This window comes from Hyalella azteca, unplaced genomic scaffold (genome assembly GCF_000764305.2).
Source record: "Hyalella azteca isolate HAZT.00-mixed unplaced genomic scaffold, Hazt_2.0.2 contig16588, whole genome shotgun sequence".
Taxonomy (NCBI): Eukaryota; Metazoa; Arthropoda; class Malacostraca; order Amphipoda; family Hyalellidae; genus Hyalella; species Hyalella azteca.
This window is the reverse complement of record NW_025946404.1, coordinates 197,292-223,262: the sequence shown is the minus strand read 5'-3', so window position 1 is coordinate 223,262 and position 25,971 is coordinate 197,292. Positions and strand designations below refer to the sequence as shown.

The following is a 25,971-nucleotide window of genomic DNA, read 5'->3' as shown; positions in this document are numbered from 1 at the left end:
AAATTGTGCTTTTTTTTTTGTCTCTTTCAAGTGGATGCATAATATGTTTTCAGGGAAGGTTTTTTACGCTACCATTTTGTGTCGAATATAAAACAATTGTTGCGGGTAATAGCTGGGTTTGAAATTGGTTAGAAATTATACTTCTATCGTCGTTAAACGCTGTCATTACGGTGCCTTTTAAATTCGTCGTAATATTTTTGGTCTGAACTTTTTTGTCATTTGCTGTCAAACATTCATGGTGGGAGGTATTTGGCACATTGTTAAAGTAACCATCAAGATTTCGTTGCTCAATCTGTATAAACGGTTCAGTTTATTCGGATTGTAATTTAATTTTGCATAATCATGTTGAATAGATTTCCTGTGACTGATGGCAGGATTGGATCATTTATGTTTCGCCATGCATGTTGAATAGATTTCCTGTGACTGATGGCAGGATTTGATCATCATTTATGTTTTGCCACAAGTTGCAAATCAATTTTAGTGTATGAAGTTTTCTTCTTGATCATCTTGGCCAGTGTTGACGTTCGCTAATAGCTCTGCATACTTGCTAGTTTTATTGAATATTTTTCTAATTTAAGGAAATGTTTCCACGTATGATATGATTATTATGCGTCTGGCAATATCTCAATTTATTAGTTTATTTTTAGCTTAAATAAAAATTACGTTGTGCTTATTAGGTTCACACAAATTACGCTTACGGCTATTTAATGTTATTGTTAGCTTATGATCCTCTTTATTGTGTTCTTTGATTAGGAGAATATTGACAACTTGTGTGGTTCGTGTGCAAACAACGTTGATTCGTGTGCTAACGAGGTTGGTTCAAGAGAATACAAGCGTTTAGTTGCGCAAGCCTGAAGCTGTCCACAAGCTTAACACTCGATAGGAAGTGACCGCCATTTCCGTATTGTTTTCTCTTGTCATTAGTAGCGGGCTGAACTAGCTACCTTAGGTTATTTTTCGCCACCAAATTCTTTAAATTTAAATAGTTTATTCGTTTTTTATTGTATTGCCATACTAAGTTTTATATTGTTTAACTGTACTAAATGTTTATTTTGAATATTTCGAGGGAATTATTTTGATCTAAGATCAGTGGAGTGTAGTCATCAAATGATACCAAATTTCTAATAACCGATACCTATGAATCTTGTGCAGGCCAAATTACCATTCATTTGCCCCTTAGTGAAAAGCGAGTGCAGTATGCTATCTCAGTTCAGTCATTTACCGTGAAGCAAAGATATGTGGATCTCGCCTCGAGATGTGCATAGTTATTTGGAATTCACGTGTCTTGAGTTCGTGTTGACGTTGCCCTTCAAGTTCATTGAGACGTGGATTAGATCCTCTTTTTGGGGGCGCAATTTTAGCTTCAAATATGGAACAATTGATAGGATTCACTTTAGATTCTCATTTATAGACGAATGTAGGTTGTACTTGGGCATTTCAGTTTTAATCTTCGAACTTGTGTGTTCTGGAGTCTCTTAGGCGAGAAGGAAGAGATTATCAAAAGTTCACTACTTGGTCCACAAGTGGTGTTGTAAGGTGATGTTGCCGGTGGTGATGCCGGTGTTTTAGGTGATGGTGCTTGTGATGATGCCGGTGTTGTAGGTGGCGTTGCCGGTGTTGTTGCAGAGGTGTTACCGGTGATGAGATGCGAAATTTGCGACCTACAAAGCGTGATCGTTATAAGACTCAAGGAATTTTGTTCTATGTTATCAATTCATAAGAGACAAACGAAGAGGTGATCGCGCATAAGTTGCGATGAGAACACTGCTCGATGCCGCGCCTAATAAGTTCTTATTCGTGTAATTGGTGACGATGTTGGTGTGATGAAGATATTATGTCTTATAATGTTTTGAGTACCTGCGATAACCACTAACGTGTCACCACTCATCACCAACACTTCACTAGAAGCACACAGTTAATAAGTTATTTTAGAGCATCTCCTATTATCGTTTACCCTGTCGACTTTTATCTTTTGGTGAACAGTCCAAAGAAACTGCATTTGTTCACAGGGCTCAGGAGCGAGCGCAGCGTTCTTTGGCAACCGCAACGCGTTCTGGTGTTGTCGGTATTTGCTTTCACGTCTTCGATAAACCGTGCCAGTACGTTGCAATTACGCTCATTTAAATGCGATGTCTAACCTTCTATTTTGATAACGATACAAATGTGACTCCATGTTTCGAGGTTCTTGTTGATTAATGATACGACAATCCAACGACTGTTTTTGATTGCATTAGGTTTATTTATACCAGCTCTGCTTCGTATAAATGAAGCTTGCTGAAAGCATCCTTCTTCTATATCATGCAGCTCTTGAAATGACGAACCAATTTCATCTATTGTCGATGAAACATCAAGTAGAAAAACGACCGCATTGTCAAATGCATCAAACCTGTTTTGACGAAAACATTTATCTCGAACTGCTGGAGGGCGGATTCATTGTTGAAAGCGTTAGACATTTATTGTACACCTACTGGCACGATTTTCTCAAGTATCCAATATGGATATATTATAAATAGCATTAATTTTTAGCAGTGAGGTCACGAATTAATCTTTATTTATCGCTATTGTGATTGTTTGCTGTTCTCGTGGCTGTCACTAAATAAGAGACGGTGAGGCGGCCGCGAGTGTGTGCTTCCAGCTCCCGACCGCCGCTCGTTTTAATATTTCTCATCATAGAACTTATGTTGTTGAACGAGAAGCTCGAGCATGTTGCACAGCAGTCCGAAGTCATACTAGTGAAATTCACTCGAATATTTGTCTTGGAGAAAAGCGTGAGAATTCTTGTAATATTTGGGTCTAGAACTGCTATCTGGGGACACGTAACACGGTGCGTAATTTTCACAAGAATTTCCAATTTAATGCAGTAATTCAAAGCATGTAACATAGTTTTGTATACCGTAGTTGGAAAAATGTAGAAGTTTCTAGTAGCCGGATTTATTCGAGTAGTTCGTTCGAGGGTGTTCAACGCTGTAGAACATGCTTTTAGGGAACATTTTTCGACTTATGAGTTGTTAATAATAACAATACACTCGTGGAACCTGCAGTGCCTCATGACCGGGTTTCTTTATTAGACGGAGGTGCTCGTATTTGCTGAATGCTAATATTACGAACCAACACGACATCAAAGGTTACTCGTACAATGTGAACACGGTGGACGCCGTGAGACGTATTTGTTCTTATTATGTACATAGCTTCTTTGATTGCTTCATTCATATCTTTGTAATGTGAGCGCAAAAGCCAGGTTTATGTTACTTCAAATATGTACATATTTATCATAATTATTACCATCATTATAAGGTGCTGTAATGAACTCTGTGCCGTTGGTTAGGGAAAGCACAAACGCTCTCTTCGGCCCTAAAATTCTGTGCGATCTGATGGACGAGTGATCACGCTCGCCTTCGTGCGTGTTTCGACGCTTTCCTCCCAGTATATGTCAGGAATGATTCTTTCCTTCCAATATACGTGTCTTTAATGACACTCCCCTCCCAGTATACGTGTCAGGAATGACACTATCCTTCCCCCCGTACATGTGCTCGGTGACCCTTATGTACGAATTCTCAACTCAATAATGCTTAGCAACTCCTCGAAGTGTTCAAGGAGACCTCAATGTAATCCATCGAATGTTGTCTTGACTGCATTTTAAGCGTATATCTATAATCTATCGTAAATAATTTCATTGGAATATGCGCTCGTTCCATTCTTTTACTATTATTCTAATTCTTAAAGTGTTGATTCGTGCGAACATTTATTTGTTACTGTTAGTTCTCAACTGTTGCTGATGCCACCAAAGGATCTTGTCCGTGCTTCCAAAACAGGGCGTGTGTTTCTCTACTTACACAATCTTTCCCCCTTTGATTAGGATGCTAACTCTAACTTTCCACATCTTAACTGACGCCGACTGCCAACCTTTTCACGTCACTCCCACTGAACAACTTTAGCAAATGATTTCAATTCAAGTACTGGACGTAAGCTTTCGTGGGTTAGTTTTGACATGGGTCTCATCACAATATCAGCTCAAGAATTTATTGATTAAAGTAATGAGGAAAATGTTATCCAACCATGTTACCAGGTAAAATTTCCGTGATTGGCCGGGTCTCTAACTTATCTATCATACGTGTTGTAAGGTATGGGGTGCTCTAAAGAAACTACGCTATATGCTCTTACAATTAACCACTATTTTTACTCTGGCTACTTTGCAGTGTTCACGCTAACTTCTGCGATTATTTCTGGATTCAACTTCTCCCTATCAACAATTTCAAATAAATTGACCAGTTTCTCTTTAAACCCAAGTTTTTATGTGGATATTTCACTCCTGAGAGTCTGTACCGTACAATGATTCATAACATTGATCTGTTACTGTCATTCTCGTGCAACTTACGTCTTCAATGTTTATAGGTAAGTTCTGAATATGTACATAGAAAATGAAATCGACAGCTCTCTATCTCTTACAGAGTTGAAATGAAATCGCAGCTGTTGAAGCAGACGAAGAGCTTGCCAATTCTTTTCATCGTACTCGATTAGTGCGAACAGGAAATTATAAAAAGAAGTTCTTTTATCGCTCAACTGTTTTTTACGCAATAGCCGCACGAGGAACTTCACGTCTCCTATCGTAGAAAGAATCCAATAGGAGTGTAATTGTAGCGTGGCCGTAAAGAAAGAAACTTCGGACGGTTTCCTGATGTGTAAAGATATCCGCTAAAGTTACTTATTTTGAATGCATTTATTCCATGTTCCTGTGCAGTTTTCTCGACCGTTCTCGAGTCAGGGTGTCAGCATAATTTATGGGCTTGGTGTTTTGCGAAGAGAAAGCATGACTTTTTAATGCTTAATGAATTATGATGTCATCGATCTAAGCGAAAGTTAGGAAGCAAGAGGTTGAGTGTTGCAGCTGACATGTGACTAGAATTTATTGTATATGTCTTGTATTTTATGAATGTCACGCATGTGGGTACTTCTCTCCTTGCTACCTATGCCCCCCTACCTTCCATGTATGTGTCTATACAGTGTGAGGTGACGGAAATCTCGTGAAGACCATCTGGGTTGTGCCACGGCAACCAAACGAGTCTTGACGCGCTCTGCGAGACACTACCTTAGGTGTCTACCGAAAAGCTTATAACTTATTCAATACTTTTTCTTGATTAACTTGGGTGATTAGCATGTAATTGAATAATAATCATCCTGGTTGGCTATCCAGTGGTCAGTTCTTCTTATGAAGCGTCTCGATATGCGTGTCAACACCGATTCTTGAGGGAGGCGAGGAAACGAACTTTTTACGTGCGTAATGGTTTAGGAAGAATTGGACTGGATTCTAGTTGGTGGTGATGAGGATTTTACTATTTTTATTAAGGCTGGTCTGGGTGCGGCATTGTTATTCAGAATTATATTCATGAATGGTTATATACCAACAGTTATTATCCAGTCCTCCTTCCTGGGGTTCATAGTGGCAATGTATGCGTGGTTGAAATATATTATCGCAAACGCTCTATTTCTGGGACCTGATACCTAGCACCAAATGAGGCAGGTAGGAAGCGAGTATTGAACTTCCCTGTTATTAAAGACACCTTGGTGGGTGTTAGTGTTGCCAGTGCTAGTGATGTGAGGCTTGTGGTTGGATGTGAATTATTAGGCATGCAGTATCAGGAGGAATTAATAATTGTTGGGATAAAGTTTGTTTTCCCGCCCCACGCGTACGCTAGTCAAACGTGTTACGAAATAACATGCCGGCAATCTATATTTGTTTTCTTTGCGACGATTTAAGATGAAATTCACATAGTAATGGTTTTAATTATCCTCTCAATGGAACGTCGACGAATTGGAAGGTAAATTGTTTGGCTTCGCCGTTCGATCTATCCACACAGTTATTATAACAGATGAAGATTGTCATCTCTTGATTTTGAATCGCGAGGACTCGTTTATATTAATTTTTTCCACTTGACACATTTAGTCACTTTTTTAAAGTATGTTCAATCTGAAACGTGAGGGTCCTAAGGTTGCAAAAAGTTCTAGCCAAATTTATATTTGGCCAATTTCAAGCAATTAAAAATGCTTTCGAACTAAAGTGGCATTTGATATACAATTTCATCATGAGGCAATACAATTCCGTTAGGGTTTGTATAATGACAAAAAGACTAGGAATGATCAATCGTATCATTCGTATGGTACAGCTTTAATATAATTTCACTACTTTAGAACACGAAAATTCTGTAATGAGAATTTTTAAAGTCATTGTTGAGTAAAATCTTTCATCAGAATTTGACATATCTCGCTTTTCAAGGCGATTTCCCTGCTGAGTTCAGGTACGTTTCCTGTTATTTCTATCAGCATTAAAATTTATGTTTACGTTCAATTTAGTGTTAGGTAAATCACTAAAATCAAGTTAATCAACTAGGGGTTCAAGGCACAAAAATATCTAATGATGCACGATTCCGTTCTATAAAACCAATCTCCCTCCCGATATGGATTAATTTTTTTTTAATTTTATCAAGACCAGCGCCAAAAGTGAATATTTTCAATAGGGAACTAATTAAATTCAAGTTATTTATCAATAACATATGTGATTTACATAGGCTGAAAATATGTTTGATAGGACTGAAACTATAGCTTAACGCGGTATATTACTGGCTTTTTAATACCTATTTGTGAAAAATTGAAAAAATAATTACACATTAACATCTGTACACAAAGTTCAGCCAAGAACGCGAGGGTGAAATTCAATTTGTTCATACAATATATTTATTAATTAAACCTTCTTTAAATCTTAATTACTGGACAAGGCCAATATGAAGGGTTTCAAAAATAAAATTAATCATCTAAAAATATTTTACCTCCAATCATGCTTTGAAACCGAACTCAGATACCGTTGGTTCGGCAACATTCCTATCTCTCTGTTTATGTTAGTCTCTTGTTGTGTCACGGGTTGGTGTAGCGCTAAGCTTTAGAAATTAGCTGCAGTTTGGAAAATTCCTAGCACACTAAAATGCCTCATTCTACCATTTACAATTCGCATCCTAAGAATTATGGACCTGGCTCTCGTCGTTGGTAAGATATTCGAGCCGATTTACAGTGTTTGTTTTAAGCATTTATTTCACTAGGTATGTTTGTTATCTGGAGCTTTGCGAGTTATGTTTCAAGGATCAGGTCGTAGGTAGTTCAATTTCACTATTATCGAAATTTTTCATATTCGAGCAACTCCATCACCATCAACGCCAGTTTTTGTGTACCTAATTATGTGCTATCAATTATCAAATGCAAATTCATCCAAGTAAAAGAGGTCTAAATCAGTTACTTAGGCCTAGGTTGCCAATTTGATCAGAAATCAATGATATTCATTTCGATTTTCGACATGCTCGATTATGGACTAGAGATCATTCTTGTTGATGTTCAATAATATAAATAAGTCACGACAATAACTGTTTAATTGTTGCATTTAATTTCTTTCTCTTAGGTCTCTTGTCCATTTTTCTGCATTTTTTTTCAATTACTGATTAGGTATGCCTAGCTTTCCTATCCAAAAAATTAAATTTCCCTGTTCTTAATTTGAAATTATTTTGTTAGGTTCATGCTTCTACCTACTAGTTATTATTTCACTGTTCAGTGTTCAAGCTATGTACCAAATCATTTTTATTGAATGTTTCTGCTTTGTGCTTCCATCTTGAGCATATTTTGTGTTGCCACCTAGGATAATAGGCAGAAATCTCCAGATTTTGTGTTGCCACCTATAATAGGCATTCATTAGGCAGAAATCTCCAGAAATTCAAAATGAAAAATTTAACAGAAATTTATAAAGCTCTAAAGTTATAATCAATAAATCTTGGCTAGGTACCTATATTTGGGATAATTTAAGTGCAAATAAGTTAATTTTATTGTGCACCTTCTAAGACAAATAAAGCAATGTTAAATTAACCCTTTATGCCCTGAATTTCTGGGATGAAAATCGTAAAATTCACTTTTTCTGTTTTAAGTCTCACTTCAAAGCTGACATTCTGACCTATCCAACGGTACCAAAATCGTCTCTGTACGTTGATTTATGCCTTGACGACAGTTCGTGAAAGGGTTAGTGGTGGGGGATTTCTTTAACATTTAATATGGGCGAAAATTACTGGTCGGGCACATAAATAGACAACCTGAAGACGCTGCTCTTTAGTTACCCGGCTACTGTCGTGTGGGATGGTGCTCATGCAGTCGTTCCCACCATCCTTGACTGAATTTCGGCTCCAGTAATGTCTAGTCTTGCATCTATGTCACCTTGAATGCCTATTTTGAGGGGCTCGGGACTTTGTTGCGCCCTACTGAACATTCACACTTATTGTCACTGCAAACCTATCTCCTCCCAGAGTTTTTAAGCTACAGCAATGAGTAATATACCGTTCGGTTTGCAAATAAAAGATCTAGAGATTGGTAAAAGCTTTTTTTCATTTTCGTTATAGTTTTGAAAATATTTTGAAAAAAGGGGAGGGGAAATTCAAAAGGGGGGGGAGAAACCAATTTTTTTCGAAAAATGCCCACCCCACCCACAAAAATTAGAATTTTGAAAAACAGCAAGGACCAATCGATAGATATGGTCCTTACGCATCGAATGATATGCGTCTCGATGTTGTAGCTCAAAAATCATAGGAGGTGATAGATTTCTACAGTACCCCTTTTTTGTCAGTTTTCTAAGAATTTCACGTTTTCTTTCACTTTTTTGGAAAAATTCCCATGAACAAAAAAGTCTTAGATTTATTTTTTACATATGTGTACCAAGTTTCAAAGTTATGTCAGTAATTAACTGAAATAGAATTTCCATAAGAAATTGGACATTGCGATTGGAAATTGGAAATTTTATTTCGGTTACTTACCGACAGATAACTCTGAAACTTGGTACACATATGTAAAAAAAAAATCTAGGACTTTTTTTATTCTTGTGAATTTTTCGAAAAAATGACAGAAAACGTGAAATTGTTGGAAAACCAAGGTTTTTTTTCTGTGTGACAAATTCGTCACGCCAGGGCATAAAGGGTTAAAATGCAAGACCCATGTCAGGTATCCTAAGTGCTATAAACTTCCAAAGAACAGCATTTGATTTGCATTTCTAAACTCTAGTGCTAATGAAAGTTATTGTTTCATTGAAATTTTTTTTTATTAGTTTCAAGTATGATATGGTTAACTATAAACTTATTGTCACTGGTGAATAAATTTTAATTAATTGAGATTGGATTGCTATTTTTGGGATCAATGTTTAGTTGAATAGGTACTTGATCTTCCTTTCCAGCATGTAAATAACTGCATTGATGTTACTACAAGTTTTCAATTGTGTTGCACACTTGCACTGGATTCTCAACATGGTTAGTGCTTTAAAAATTTTCAATCATCTAATCAGAATAAATTCAATTACAATAACCATATTATCTAACAAGTTGTCAGCAGATGAGCTATCTTTAGATTATTAGCCATTAATTTATCACTTTCATGAGGAAAGAATTTGCCTTATTGGATTAAAACATACTTGATCTCACACCCTTTGCTTTAATGGTCTACACCCAATTGAAAAGCTGCTCAGCTTTGTCATCAGCTGCTAGCACACTGCCTTCTAAGGATAAATTTTGTACATTCCATCTTGCAAAGCTACATAATGCTTACAGATTTATTTCTCCAATAATGATGTCCCTAACACAAAACAAAAGAAAAAATTGACAGAATCACACCATCTATTTTAGTAGAGAGGAATATATTTATCTCCTTCTTTTTTTTATTTCACTTTCTTAATTCTGAATAACTTGGATTCTTGGAAGAAAGTTACAGGTTGTTGTACTCTGTAAAATTTTATTTAATTAATGTTTCTACTACCCAAATTGCTGTATTTTGTATGCTGCAATGTACACATTAATATTTTTGCTTATTCAAAATAGCCTGCATCTAGTCTTCCTCACGTGTATTGGTGTGGTATAATAGTTTTCCTACCTTCCATCACATGTGCATTAGGCTCACGTCTCTCCATTGATTTCATCTTAATGTGAAGAATCCTTAGTTCTTTTCTGTGCCTCACGTCTGTAAGACATTAAAGACTTCAAAGATACCTCAAATGCTTTTTAGGAGTGTGATGTAGGTTTGCTAAAATTTACGATGGTATATAAGTTTGCATTTTTTTTTGACACTGATAGTCAACAAATGTAAACACCAAAGCTCAGTTTACAGCCATGAACATTTTTTAAGAGATTTGGTTAGAAGTTCTTTTACCTTTAATCTCAATTCTAGCTCAATTTACTTCCTAATTAGTTCAGCCACCAGCATTAAGGTTCTTAATTGTTCGTCAAGAAAAATTTCTGGCGTTTGGTTGAACAGAGCTCAGGCTTTGCTAAAAATTATAAGGTTTGTTGTATTAGTGCTTCTATTATACTTTCTAATTGCAATTGATTTACAGCCGGGCCTGCTCCAACCGTCACGGTCTTATCCGCAAGTACGGACTCATGATGTGCCGCCAGTGCTTCAGAGAGTACGCTGCTGACATTGGCTTCAAGAAGGTGAGTGCTTCATCCTTTTTATATGACTTGCCAGCTGTATTACTAACAGGCTGTGCAGATCACTTGAGCACCAACATTATTTTTTTACATCACTTATAACTTTATATAAACAGAGCTGTTATTGGTGATCTATTGCTTCAAATTGGTCTGTTTTATTAGTTTTTTAACTTGTGCTCCCTGCTAAAATTCCATGGAAAGCACCAGCATCTAACGGCTCCCAAATGAAGAAAGTCCTGATGGTTTCAGTGTTGCTTTTTTTGTAATTTTGTCGCATTTCCAGGACGATTTTGCTTTTACACTAGCAACATCAAAAGTTTCTTCTGGGTATATACCTCAATATTTTCTTTGAGAAAAGTGTTGATAGCAAATCCTTGATACCCTAAACAGTCTTCTTAATATTGCATGTAAGTTCACCAAATAAATAGGTTGGCGTCGTCTAATAACATTCACTTCAATCAACTTAACAATTTTTGAGTTCAATAAATGAGAGCTGGCAAATAAAATTCGAATATAATTCTCTTAAATTTAATAATTAGTGATTTTCTTGAATTTACTTCATTTTTAAGATGAAATTTAGTCAATATTAGTGTTCAGTTGCGTTTCAGCTTCGGAATTTTTCGTTGAACAAGTTGCCACATTTGATTGTTGAAACTTGTGTTCTTATCTTCACATCTGACGATTTGCAATTCCACATCGGATTGGTAAAACCAAGAGCAAACAAATAATATGTATCTATGAAGAGGTTATTCCCTACACTTGAAATCTATTTTTTAGTCTACCGATTTGAATTGGACTTCTTTATACTGCATTGCTGTTAATAATGTACTATTCACTATCCTCGAGGCTGTAAAGCAGCTTCACTATACAGATTACTTACATGAATTCATGTTTCTTTTTCAGCTGGATTAAACGACTCCTCAGCATCATGGCTTTCATCGGTCAATAAATGCTTGAAGGTTGAATCTTTTCAAATTGCACCTTTCGTAAAGTCAAATTGAGAAGTTGGCGAAACTTTTTAGTGTTCAGTAATTCAGTAGCGTTTGAGTTATGATGGGAATCTAATAAAATTTTGGTAACAATTCCGTCTAGTTAATTCGGAAGAAATTTTCTAAATAGAGTACAGTAAACGGGGTACTGCAATTACGGAAGTATACTTCTGATGTACCTAAAGTGTAGTTCTGATGTACCTTCTCGACGGATGACTGATGTTGATCCCTGATTTTGTTTGACAAGTTTCGAGCAGTCGCCATGTGTAAGCCGTTACTATGAGGCATTTTAATGTTTTTAGTTAATGCAATGAATACGTTAACCGTAAATGTATGGAGAACTTCGAAAGGCAAGTTGACTTCAAAAGCCTCTTGTGTGTGTTCGCGTTACTAATGTTGTACTGCGTTCATCACGTAGCCATGATTATGTGAATTTACCGCGCTCGCATTATATTTTTCCATTGCGCATAAAACGCGACGTAGTATCAGGATGCCATTTAAGGGGAGCGTCTGGGGTAAAATCGAAAATTGTCACTTTTTTCGTTTTTGGGCTCGTTTTAAAGCTGACATTCTGCTCTATCCAACGGTACCAAAATCATCTCTTTACGTTGATTTATGCGTTCAGGACAGATCATGAAAGGGGGGAGAGTGGGGGAGTTCTTTAACAAATTAGATAGGAGGTAATTCGGTTCCCAGCACATTAAATACAGTGTCTGCTTGAGGTGCAGCTTAGTTACCCGTTTAGTTTCATCTTAAAGCTGACATTCTGCCCTATCCAACGGTACCATTACCATCTCTGTACGTTGATTTATGCGTTCAGGACAGATCATGAAAGGAGGGAGGGTGTGGGAGTTCTTTAACTAATTAGATAGGAGTTAATATTTTATATTTTTTCTTTCATTTTTTTGAAATACAATTTCCTCCCAGAGTTTTCAAGCTACAGCAATTAAACTTATACCATTGGATGCGCAAGAAAAAAGATCTAGAGAATGATTTATGCGTTTTTGTAATATCGATATATGTTTAACGCAGTTTTTGAAATTTTCGTAAAAATTTTGTTTTTTAGCTCTCCTGAAAACCTACGTTTTTCTGACTTGCAAACCTATCTCCTCCTAGAGTTTTCAAGCTACAACAATGAGACATATACCATTCGATGCGCAACAAAATTATCTACAATTGAACACGGGTGTTTTTCTAATTTCGTTATAGTTTGGATTTTATTCCGCAAAAAGGGGGGGTGACGGGGGGGAAGTCGAAAAATTTTCGAAAAAGTTATGAAAAATGCTCCCACACCCACAAAAATGAGAAATCCAAAAAACCGCCGTGTTCAGTTTTAGATATGGTCTTTACGCATCGAATGATATGTGTCGCGATGTTCTAGCTTGAAAATCCTAGGAGATAGATTTCTACGGTACTCCCTTTTTGGCCGTTTTCTAAGATTTTCACGTTTTCTTTCATTTTTTTTCGTAAAATTCACATGAACAATAAAGTCTTAGATTTTTGTTTTACATATGGTACCAAATTTCAGAGTGATCCGTCTGTAAATAGCCGAGATAAATTTTACCCCAGACGCTCCCCTTAAGAGTTAAGGGTGTTAACGAAAAAATACGTTGTTCCAAAGCTTACGCATAAACTTCCTCGAGTTCCGATAAAATTACGTACCTAGTTTCCAAGTTTGTGGTTGCTTGCGTTGAGAGCGGCGTTGATAACTCCCAAGGAAGATATTCAATTTCCGCGCACGATGGCTGCATCACATAGCTATATTTTTAGCCACTACTAATAAATGACCACAAAAGTGTGATAACCGTCAGAACTCTGCGACGAGCGTGGCAACGATTCTTCAAATGGTAAACTGTCGGTAGCTAGACGACCACCGCTCTCCACGGTGCCCGGTGGCAGGTGTTGGCGGGTAGGGTTGAGCAAAACGTCACAAAATTTGATCTGCTTTATTGTTGAGACAAACAAGTTATTGTACAACTATCACACTTTTTACGACATAGTGGAAAATTTCGGCGTACATATAGTATTACGACAGGCAAAGGAAGAACTTATCAAAATTGAGAATAATTATAATAATGTTCAATAAGTTAAATAAATAGTGATCGCATCAAAAAATGAAGAGTGTCATCAATAACTGATGAAGGCTCATGCTCGCACCCACAAAGTGAAATGAGTATTTTTGAAGATATTTACAAAAGGACGAACGACAAATATATATTTCGTACACCATAACCATATTAAAATAAGACATGATAAAAATATCGGAAGAAGTAAATGCGTGTAATTTATTAATACCATTCATTCGAGATTCACTTTATTAAGATTTTGGACATGAAAAATGTTTTTTAACGAGTCGTGCGGTGCAAGAAGATGATGGATGCATCTTGCTCAAATGATGGGCAAGAATGAGAACTTTGAGATTCGGCTTCCCAAGAAAACTCCAACAAAGTGGAAGTAGATTTAAACGCAATGGCACAGGCAGGAAATTCGGAGATCAGAGATGCTATGCACCATGGAGACCTTGAGTTCAATACGCTTAAGAAACTTTGGCAAATAGAACAATTATTTTGGTCTTTTCCAAATTGCAATGATTACTACTAGCACATACTGCAATCTAAGGTATCGTTTATTGACATGAAGATGAATTCCACAAGCAATTGTTGAAAATAAAATCATTTGAAAATGTTTTCAATTGGTGCTTTTACGCTTTTCAGAGGCGAGAAAAAAAATTACAACTTAACTTATAAAAGTTTGAAAAATGATCGTTGAGGAGTTATTGTATATACTAATAATCCATTGACACTTCGAATTAAAAACGTAAAATTCGTAGTAGCAATTTGCCTTAGAAACATAGTAAATTGTAAGAATAATTTAATATGGATAACTAGGCAGCCAGCTGAACCTATAACGCTCGAGCACATCTATGGACGAGTAACTTGAGTTGTCGCCTACGACACACAGAGGTGCGCTGCTGCTGCTGGAGGAGAAGGCGCTCATACCCGCCATGGTGACGGACAGCCCGAACGTGAACACCCCCAGCGAGATGAAGGTGAGCGCCACGATGCGCGCGAATAACACCTGAGTCGTACCCCACGAGGACGCGTGTCGCACGCCCTGGAGAATGTGGGGGGTCGGGCCTGATGCTGTTCTTTCGTCAGACATTCTGTTGCTCTCCGCCAGCAAGCAGAGGCCTGCACACACGTAGCATTGATGATATCATAATAATGATCATTATTACATCAACAATACCAAGTAAAATAGCGCGAAAACAATTAGAACCATTTTTAAAAATTGCTATTAGTTCTTACAACAATAATACCGAGGAAAATAGCGCGAAAATCAATTAGAACCATTTAAAAAAATTGCTATTAGTTCAAACTTACTTCGTTAGTCCGATACTTAAGCAGCACCACTATTTCTCCACTCCTAAGAATTGGGCATTTTTCCGGCATTAAAATAAATTCTTAACCTAAAACCTAGGATTATTTGATCGCTATATTATGACTTGACGTCACCAGGGAGGATGAATATGAAGAAAGATGCCAGGGATCCGAGGAGTTTGACGACAGAAGCGATGCTCTCCGCAAGCAGGGCTGCACCGAGACTAACTAACCACAGCAGCACCACCACAACCTGTCCAGTGGAGTGGAGTACATGGTAACAGTTGTGCATATTACAAGTCATACACAGTAGCAGTGATATATGTACATACATTAATATTTGAGAATGGTGCCAGCTGCGAATGGTGTCAGTTGTGAATAGTGTCAGTTGTCAAAGATATCATTCGCAAATTGTGATACCATAAATGGTATCAGTTGAGTGAATCAGTTGCTTCAAACAGCCCAAATCGTACGATGATAAAACTGCCACCCCAGTAACATGCTAATCTCAAGAGGTAATCAAGTGAGCGTTTGTAATGGGAAGAGGTTATTCATTTTTATCAAGTGACTAAAGTAATCATACTACTTAAAGTAAAGTACCTTTACTGCTCTTAAGAAATAATGAACCCGACAAAAACCAATAAATGTTGAGCGTATAATTGCTGAAATGATACAGAATTACATTTTCAAAGTTTAAATATCGGCGAATTTCATCATTGACGAGTGCTACACGAGGAATTTACCTGGCTAAATAAATGGTTCAATGGTTCGAGGACGACAAGCAACTAATGACGAAGAGACTTATAAATACTTACCTAAAACTGCGTTATAGAATTGCTCATGATGTTCCTAATAAATAAACACGCGTATATAGAAATCATGGCTGAATGGTATGCACGATTCCTAATTATAATCCTCACTGGTACGGATAAGCTCAGTATTAATAACGATTTAATGTGTCACAAAAGGCGTCCAAATGGTGATGATGAACATACGTATCTCCTGACGGGCTCCGTGCGCTGAGCGTCGGCTGGGGAAAGGTCGCGGGCACTCACATAGAAGCTCACCACAGCTTCCCTACACGACGTAATCACATCAAATATCATCTAAATCAATATCATCAATCATCAATATTATCAATCGTCAATATTATAAATCATCAATATCATCAATCGTCATCTCGATCAATAGAATACTGTATATTCTGAATATCATACAGCCATCTGGTGAGTAAAAGTTGTGCTCAATTGGACTGTAACAAGTTTAAATGCTTCCTTTCTTTTTAGCGCATTTTCTCATTTATGGAAAAAATGCACTATTGTGCTCGCCATGTCTGTCTGTCTGTCTGTCCGTCCGTCCGATACCTCAAATTTTCGTCGACGAGAAAATGCGCTCTCGGTCACTCACTGCTGTGAGTACTGAGTTATATTTTTTTTCAATTAAACCATTCTTATCTACTTGATATCGAAACAAAGTTTGAAAATCTAGAAACATAAAAAACTAAATACTTTTCCAAAATATAAGCTTGAGTATCATAACAGATGAAAAACTCGAAATCAATAATAAATTGATTTTTAGACAAGTGATGCCTAAAGTTAAGTCACCTGACGCAGAACATGAGGACGGGGTAAGTCGCGATGGACTTGAGCGCCAACGCGATGACCGCAACGCTTACCTGCAACCATTTACAATTACAATCTGCAAAATTACAGAGCAACAGCAACGGGCCTGGCTCGAGTTCCTGGATACACTGGACCACAAATCCAACATCACACAGCTTTACAGAACTATACGCAGCTTACACAACTCAAACAGCAAACAAGAACACACCCACGCAGCAATCACCACCAATACAGACAACATAAAAAAACACTTACACACAATTATGACACTTAGAACGCTGGAGCTGGCCGGCAATAACAAAGTCCTTGGACACCCACCACCTGACATAAGCAGCACAGAAACACAGCTCTCCAGACTGGAGAGAGTACACCTAGCCAGGCTTCGCTGCGGCCACCACCCTTCACTACAAACATACGCAAACAGAATAGGCCAAGCAGACACAGACACCTGCCCATCCTGCCAGAGAGCTCCCCACACAATCACTCACATTCTCCTGGAATGTCCGCTCTGGCAGGACCTAAGACAACACCACCACATAACCTCGACCTTACAGCTCTGGAGCGACCCCCTGTCGGTGGTGTCGTACTTGCGCGAGGGGGGTCTCTTGTAAAATTGAGACCGGGGAACCACAACAACAACAACAACAACAAAAATTGGTAAATCAACAATTATTTTACTACACCAAATACTTAATTAACCTGCAGCTCATCACCCAGCTATTCTGGTGCTGATTTCGAATTTGGGAAACGCCGCTAATAAAATAGTTCTTCCTGATATTGTATCGCAGTAAATATTACCTGGATGTTCTCTAAGTAGTTTTTATAAAGTCTTACAAGCTCATAGTGTGTCTACTAATTTAACCCATATTAAATAGCCATAGCCTCGTGATTATTTCGTATAAAAAATATAATGAAATATTTGACCACATATAACTTCAAATGCAATAGTTAGGCAACAAAATAGCATCAAACCAAGAAAATAAAATCGACTTGACTTGTACGATTTCATAAAGAGCAGTATAGTTATACCAAGCCCTGTGCCTTCTATGCAGTCACTTATCATTCACACAGCCAATATTAGTATAGCTGAAAGATAACAATATGACGAGAGAAGACAAGATAGCAGCTGGACATGACAGCAGTAAGACATTAAGACAGCAGTAAGACAACATGACAGTAAGACAACAAGATAGTAAGACAACAAGACAGTAAGACAACAAGACAGTAAGACAACAAGACAGTAAGACAACAAGACAGTAAGACAACAAGACAGTAAGACAACAAGACAGTAAGACAGCAGTAAGAATACAAGATAGTAAGACAACAAGACAGCAGTAAGACAACAAGACAGTAAGACAACAAGATAGTAAGACAACAAGACAAGACAGTAAGACGACAAGACAGTAAGAGAACAAGACAGTAAGACGACAAGACAGCAAGGCGACAAGACAGCAGCAAGCCAACAAGACAGCTGTTAGATCCTTAGTATTTGTTTGGGACATAGCAGTCCCAGGCCACGATGGATCGCCGCCTCTGATTATCGCTCATCCGCCCTCATTTGGGCCACCTGATGCACGATCATGACATCAGAGACATCAAGATAGCAGTAAGCCTACAAGACAGCAGTAAGACAACAAGACAAAAGTAAGGCAACAAGACACCAGTAAGACAAGAAGACAACAGTAAGACAACAGTAAGACAACAGTAAGACTACAAGACAGCAGTAAGACTACAAGACAGCAGTAAGACAACAAGACACCAGTAAGACAACAAGACAGCAGTAAGACAACAAGCCAGTCAGACAAGACAGCATTAAAATCACTTGGCTGCTTAAGTCGCAAATTTACCAGGAATTTAAAAGCAAAGAAAATAGCCAAAAATTTCACCATTTCTTATAAGAGAAAACGTTTCGGAGTCCAGCTCCATCGTCAGTTCAAAACCTAGAACACAGGTACAAGCNGCAAGGCAACAAGACAGTAGTAAGACAACAAGACAGCAGTAAGACTACAAGACAGCAAGGCAACAAGACAGTAGTAAGACAACAAGACAGCAGTAAGACAACAAGACAGCAAGGCAACAAGACAGCAAGACGCACCGCGACAGCGCCGCGATGGTCGTTGTCGTAGCTGAGCAGGAGGTCGTCGGCGACGGTAGAGCCGAAGGTGAGGTAGCCGACGTTGGCGGCCAGTGAGTAGACCAGCGCGCAGGCCGCCATGGCCAGCGTGCACGCCTGATGGAAGCCAGGCTCGCTTAAACTTATGGAAAATTAAAGAGGCATATTATGGTCAATGGGAATACATGCCTCTGATACCATAACTGCAATATAATCAATGCCAACATTTACTGGGTAAAATATTAGGTTTATCAATAGGGTTCATCAAGATGTTGATGGCTGAATTCATAAGCAAGCTGCTATTAGTATTTATAGAAGATATCAATGGCGGGGAGTGAATGCAGCACATCAATTGGTCACCATCAACAGGCAGCACATCACTTGGTCACCATCAACAGGCAGCACATCACTTGGTCACCATCAACAGGCAGCACATCACTTGGTCACCATCAACAGGCAGCACATCACTTGGTCACCATCAACAGGCAGCACATCACTTGGTCACCATCAACAGGCAGCACATCACTTGGTCACCATCAACAGGCAGTACATCAATTGGTCATCATCAACAGGCAGCACATCACTTGTCATCATCAACAGGCAGAACATCACTTGGTCATCATCAACAGGCAGCACATCACTTGGTCACCATCAACAGGCAGCACATCACTTGGTCATCATCAACAGGCAGCACATCACTTGGTCACCATCAACAGGCAGCACATCAATTGGTCATCATCAACAGGCAGCACATCAATTGGTCATCATCAACAGGCAGAACATCACTTGTCATCATCAACAGGCAGCACATCAATTATTGTCATCATCAACAGGCAGCACATCACTTGTCATCATCAACAGGCAGAACATCACTTGTCATCATCAACAGGCAGCACATCACTTGGTCACCATGTCACACAATTAATACAGAAATCAACTTCATAAAGGTATTAATAACCAAATGGTGTTGGCCCTACATAAACTGTATGTTTAACATTATATTAAATATTTGTGATAATCACATTTGCTTATTGACTGAAATTCCTCAAATAGAATATGGAAAAACATACTACTATGGAACTTTTGATGAAATATTTTAGGTAAATCAACCGAAAAAAAGGAGCAAATCAATTTGAAATAAGTGAAGGGAGAGAAGTGCCTAGACTTTTGGGAATAAGTTAAATTCACATTGAAAAATAGTGTAAAATTAACCCTCTACCACCTGACATGAGTAACCGGAGCAATATTGTCACAAGCCTACTTCCCAAAAAGGATACATTGTAGTGGGAGCAAAATGACTTGCACTGATGGTTGCCGCCACGTACGACAACTTTAAAATGGTCTATGCTGCGTACAAACGTCCTCAGGTTGCTACACGCAATAGTTTACGTATAAATCAAGTTGGAAGTTATGTTCTGGGAGAGTGACATATGGCGGTAGAGGGTTAAATCATAACAGCATTTTCCAAAGTAAAAAAAAAATTATGTATTTTATGAATTCAGGGGAAATAAGTGATATTCAGCAATGCTGGGAGGAATTCGTGAGATATTGTGATAAATTAAGATTTAATCATACATGACAAACACGGTCTGGTGATTGGAAATAAGATTAAATCTTCTGGGTATTATTGTTAACATATAATGCACCTGCAAGAATAAGTAAAAGCAATTAATACTAGATGACAGAAAACTTTTTAGCATATGCCCTAGTAATGGGCTCACATTTGATAATTTCAAAGTGTACAGTCCATTTGCTCAAAAGCAATCAGACAAAAATACAAGTCATTTTGATTGATGACTGCAACCTTTGCAGGAGTAAACTAATAATTAATCAAAGGGGAACTAGGAAGAACTTTGTCTGGAGACTAACATTAATATAAAAGGGAGAGATTTTCAGAGAAATGAAGCAAGATACTAACCATGAAGTACTTGCTCTTGGATCGATCACGAATGCTGTGGTAGATTGGTACGCTGCTCACGTGGCACTGGTAGCCGAAGCAGATGGTAGGGAGTACGTTGAAGAGATGCAGCATTTTGTGCTTGTCAAACACAACCACTTCACCTGGTTGGTAGCCACCAATCCTCCACACTACAACGACCACCACCACAAGGTACACCATGAAAACGCTCCCCAGATATCTGGTCAAAGTACGGATATTACAGAAAATACATTTAATGTTTCATGCTTCTTTATGTTCAACAAAAATAACTACATGACAATTTGGCTATAAAATACAACTTACTTAACTGTGACTTTCAAGTAAAATAGTCATGCAAAAAAAACAAAAATGTATTAATATGAAGCTTTACAATAGAATTTACAAAAAATATTATGTTTTTTCACCTTTTTTTATCGATGCAATTCAGTAATTGAAAAAAATTAATGCTTTTAAATATACATTCACTGTTCATTAGATATTAACTGCATGAAAATTGCAGCAACCAAATAAGATTCATAAAGTAGAATTATTGACCATTTTGATTTATTTAATAAAACAAAGATGAAAACGAACTCATGAACGGCACAAATTAGTCTCTTGGACCGTATACTTCGTGTACCGCATGGAGACAAGTTCTGTAATGGTGCGGCAACACTGAAGCCAGAATAACTTATACTAGTGTACCCCATGGAGACAAGTTCTGTAATGGTGTGGCAACACTGAAGCCAGTATAACTTAAACACGTTTACTACATGGAGACAAGTTGTGTAATGGTGCGGCAACACGGAAGCCAGTATAACTTGTACTAGTGTACCCCATGGAGGCAAGTTCTGTAATGGTGCGGCAACACTGAAGCTAACATAACTTGTACTCATGTACTCTATGGAGACAAGTTCTGTAATGGTGCGGCAACACTGAAGCTAACATAACTTGTACTCATGTACTCCATGGAGACAAGTTCTGTAATGGTGCGGCAACACTGAAGCCAGTATAACTCTAGCACATTTACCCCATGGAGACAAGTTTTGCCATATCTCTGAAGAGCGACAGCGCCAGCACAGCAACACCAGCCAGGGACATGGTGAAGCGGCGTTGGAGCCACCAGCTCTCACAGAAGTTTGGACCCACAAAGTCTGCAAAAACTGAAAACAATCCAAAATAAAAACATTGAAAACCGGCAATTTTTCCACTCGTGCATATTTTTCTAAAGTCAGCTAAATGTCATGTGCAATATTTGTTTGTAGAGGGTATAGGAACATAAAACAATGGTGCAACTAATACCTGTCTCATAAACATAGCCAAAAATGCAATTACCGTAAAACAATGTTGTCTTATTGAAAATAAAAAAAAGCAGTAGGTACAGGCCATAAATTAGAAGTAAAATAATGGAATAAGATGACTAATAGAAGTATTGATTGCCTTTACATTAATGAATATAATTCAAAGACATTTTGTAGTGTTCCAAATTTTTTGCATCCACCTACATAAGTTAATACAGGCTATAGTCTACTACACTACAGACTCATGAGCCACTAGATGTGGTAGGTATAACAATATAGAAAAACACTGATTGAATATATATTTTACTTTTACATACTGAACGATTCATAGTGCCTTAACTCACATCTGTCAGTCTGGTCGCCTACAATGATGATGAAAGTGATGCATGTGATGAGACAATAGAGAGCAATGCAGGCTGAAGCAAAATGACCAGCCCATACTCCACACTGATCACTCACCATCTGCATCATGTGATTTCAATCAGATATAGCAACTATGAATTATAGTGAATGAAGATCTGTTATGACAAAATTCCATATTGAAGAAAAGGAGTTCTGTATAGCAAACTTATATATGTACCTATATAGGTTGAATTAGTTCAAAGAATTATCAAATGGTATTATTAAATAACAATAAAAGAAGAAATTATGATTCATTATATACATTTGTAGCAGTTACAATTGCATACAAGTCTTTATCTGTCAATTGGTAAATCTTGTAGAATAAAATATTTGTTTTTAAAGAAGACTTTATTTCACTCAATAACACAGACAATTAATGCATTTATTTAGACAGGAAATAAATTTTTGGACCTTTTTTGCATTTAAAGTACAAAATACTGTAAAAGTAACTTCTCAATGGTAACCGTGCAGTTTTAAGTGTCAGAGATTAGGAATTATTCATGATAGCAATTAAACATTGGGATCAATTATTTTCAAGTGATAGTTACCTATATACACTTCTTGCTTAAACCCAAATGTACTTTATTAAACACTCCACTCTCATTAGGTTCCTGATGGTCCAAAAATTGCATAGAAGTCACAGGAAATGTTTTCAAGGTTGTTTGTTCAACTGGAGGTTAAAAATTAGATAGGAAGGTAGAAAAATTAGACAGAAAGCTAACTCACCTCCTGATAAGTCCGGCTCTTGAATCTGTCAGCGGTCATTGCTAGGATGTACAGGGACCCAGCCGTTGCCAGAACAAAAAACTGCCAAGAAAGAATGATTAAAGCTATTTTGGTAAAGAAATATTTATACAATCAAAATGGATATTTTGTTTGCAATATAACATTTATAGTTTCCTACTGTAACATCAAAAATAAATCTACAACATCACAAATGTACAAAAGATGGAAATACCTCAGCTCACAGACAAGATGACAGACAACATTGTCTGAATCTGTCTTCTCTGTCTATTTAGATTCTAATTCATGACATAAAACAACAGATTTCAGTAAATTTATTAATACACAGCAGAATATTTTATTCTACATCAGGGAAAAATTGAGGAATACTTGTAACGGTATTGGCAAAATTAATAACATTCAACCGCCTTTCAGATAGCAAATAAAATATATAGGTACCTATGCATATACATTATGCAACTTATACATAACTAATATCATCTATCAAGTAATATGACATAATATATTGACATTAATATTCAAAACTCCATGATGACTTTAACCGAAGTATATACTATGGCATCACTCACCAGGTGCACAAAATTTCCAGGTACAAGACCTCCTGACTCATGGAAAGCCAAGGGAAAGTTGAGTAAACCTGCACCAAGAGCTGCATTTGTGATGAGCAATGCTGCACTTATCACACTGATGCCAGGGTTCTCAGCCAAAACTGGAAAGGATTTTGGAACATAAAGTCATTCTAGTTCTTCATAAATTCTTCCGCAACATTCAGATTTTTTATATAGTTTTGAAAAATGTGAGTAGGATGAGGGTTCCTGGTCACCCAACATTAAGGGCATAGGTCACCATTCCATAGTTATTGCACTTACCTTGCCTTGAATTGCTAAAAACCATATAATACTCATCAGAACTATAATTTATAATATTTAATTACTAAACAATGAATACAAAGCTGTTTTTTGTCTCTATTGAAGGCTGGTGACTCAAGAGCAGTAGCTAGGTTATCAGCATTGACACACAACAGTACTAGTGTAACATTGACAGTAGTGAAAAACTAGCAGCTCAGCTGGTGTATAAAAAAAGGAATAGGTCATAAAACATTGTGAAGACATGTTTCATAAACTAAAAAAATATTTTAGAAAAAATTAAAAGCTTAAGTATAGGTATGGTATACCGTATAGTATCCAGAAAAGGCTCTTTCATTTTATTATCCAGAAGGAGCAGAAAGAATCTGTCAGTGAGGCTAAGCTGTCACTATAGTTACTCCATTTGCCAACAGGTTAGGAAAGATTAATATTGAAGCCAAGGACTACTACACACAGGACATGCATAGCATATGTCCAGCCTCTGCTAGCAGAGGCGATCGCCTACACTATGAAAATGCTGTTGTTTTAGTGGCATCAACAAATGATATGCCCATAATTGTTTCATACAATAGTATTACAATGTGTGTAGTAGTCCTTATGACCAAGGACTACTACACACATTGTAATACTATTGTATGAAACAATTATGGGCATATCATTTGTTGATGCCACTAAAACACCAGCATTTTCATAGTGTAGGCGATCGCCTCTGCTAGCAGAGGCTGGACATAGGCTATGCATGTCCTGTGTGTAGTAGTCCTTGATTGAAGCACATATTATACTACCAAGGTATGTTTTAATGTTTTAGGTGGTCCATAAATAACAATTACTGGTACCTTGCAAGCAGCCCTAAATTTGCTGGACTCAAAAAAATACCTGTTTTATAAACAAAATGAAACAAAATCTTTCCAGCGCAAAAAAAAAAACAGTTTCTCATTCAATATGTGGCAACCAAACCCTACAAATCATTATCTTATTTCTGACTTCTGACCAGTATTATATGGTTTTTGTGACAAGCAGCAAGATTTGTGCAGTTTCTGCTGAGTGACAAACTGGCAACTTATATGGCATTGATACTTGACGGTAAAGAAATCAAGGTGGATTGCGGAATTCTACCATCAATGCCAGTAACTTTGCCAGCAGCAACGAAGTCATCAGCCTTCAACACAAACATGAAAGTTGGAGTTATGAACTACATCTTTCTAGCACAATCATTGAAACAGACTTTTGGCTATTATGTAGAAAATGAACCCTAGAATTCAGAGTTCTGACAAGCATTATATGGTTTTTAGTGACAAGTAGCTAGGTATGCACATCCTCCTGAGGGCCAGTGAGTGGCAAATTATGTCGCATTGACAGTAGATATAGTGGCTTATATATAGCTACTGGTATTTTTAAGATAAATTTAGCCTGGTAACTTAATCAGTTCCAAAATATTAGATGATTTTTATTAGAAGTTTAATGTTAGGTTTATCATGCCAATATCATATCTGCCATTCTATCCAGAACGGTCAGCCTTGGAGAACTCACCTGTTTGAGGACTGATTAGCAGGGACTCTAATGAATCAGCTTGACTACCAGACAACGCTTCATTGATTTGGTCATCATCTCCAGTCTCATCAGCTGTCATGTGCCGTATGTTGCTTTTAGCTTCCATTTTAAAAGTTGTTCTTGATGCCCCCTATCAAGCCAAACAATTATTATTGTTATTGTTTTTTCTTATAGGAACACTGGATAATGCTCCATGCAGCTTTTGCCAAAACAGGGCTTAGTATATACCTAATAGTCATATAACATCTGAAAGTCTGGAAATATGCAAATCTGGTAAAAAAATACTAAATAACAAGATGAATAATAACAGCAAAAGAACTATAACAAATGAAAAATAACAAAAAACAAAAATAATAAATAAATTGGAGACAGAAAACGAATAAAATAAAAGAACATAGTTCATGATAACATGGCCAAATGTTACAGAATAGGCATAGGAGATACGAAATTGAGAATTGGGTTTAGAGATCACCAGATTGACAGTGCAATCCCAGCCCAGTTAATTGTAATACCCATGCCCTAATCAATGCCTCACATGGGGTTGTACAAGTTACTGCAGCCTAGCCTGGAGCTACTGCCAGCCTGGAGCATC

At 37.4% G+C, this 25,971-nt stretch overlaps 1 protein-coding gene across 1 annotated transcript; it reads right to left on the bottom strand.

Moving 5' to 3' along the window:
• Positions 1-13,414: 13,414 nt before the first annotated feature.
• On the bottom strand, positions 13,415-25,703 carry LOC108669089 (putative sodium-coupled neutral amino acid transporter 7). The gene is made up of 11 exons (XM_018156377.2): positions 25,359-25,703; positions 23,532-23,671; positions 22,945-23,025; positions 22,161-22,278; positions 21,546-21,678; positions 20,516-20,735; positions 18,580-18,714; positions 16,467-16,537; positions 15,858-15,939; positions 14,998-15,115; positions 13,415-14,673 (listed from the first exon to the last, which is right to left on the bottom strand). The coding sequence occupies exons 1-11, from the start codon at positions 25,483-25,485 to the stop codon at positions 14,354-14,356; spliced, it is 1,545 nt and encodes a 514-aa protein (XP_018011866.1). The 5' UTR covers positions 25,486-25,703; the 3' UTR covers positions 13,415-14,353.
• Positions 25,704-25,971: the final 268 nt, after the last annotated feature.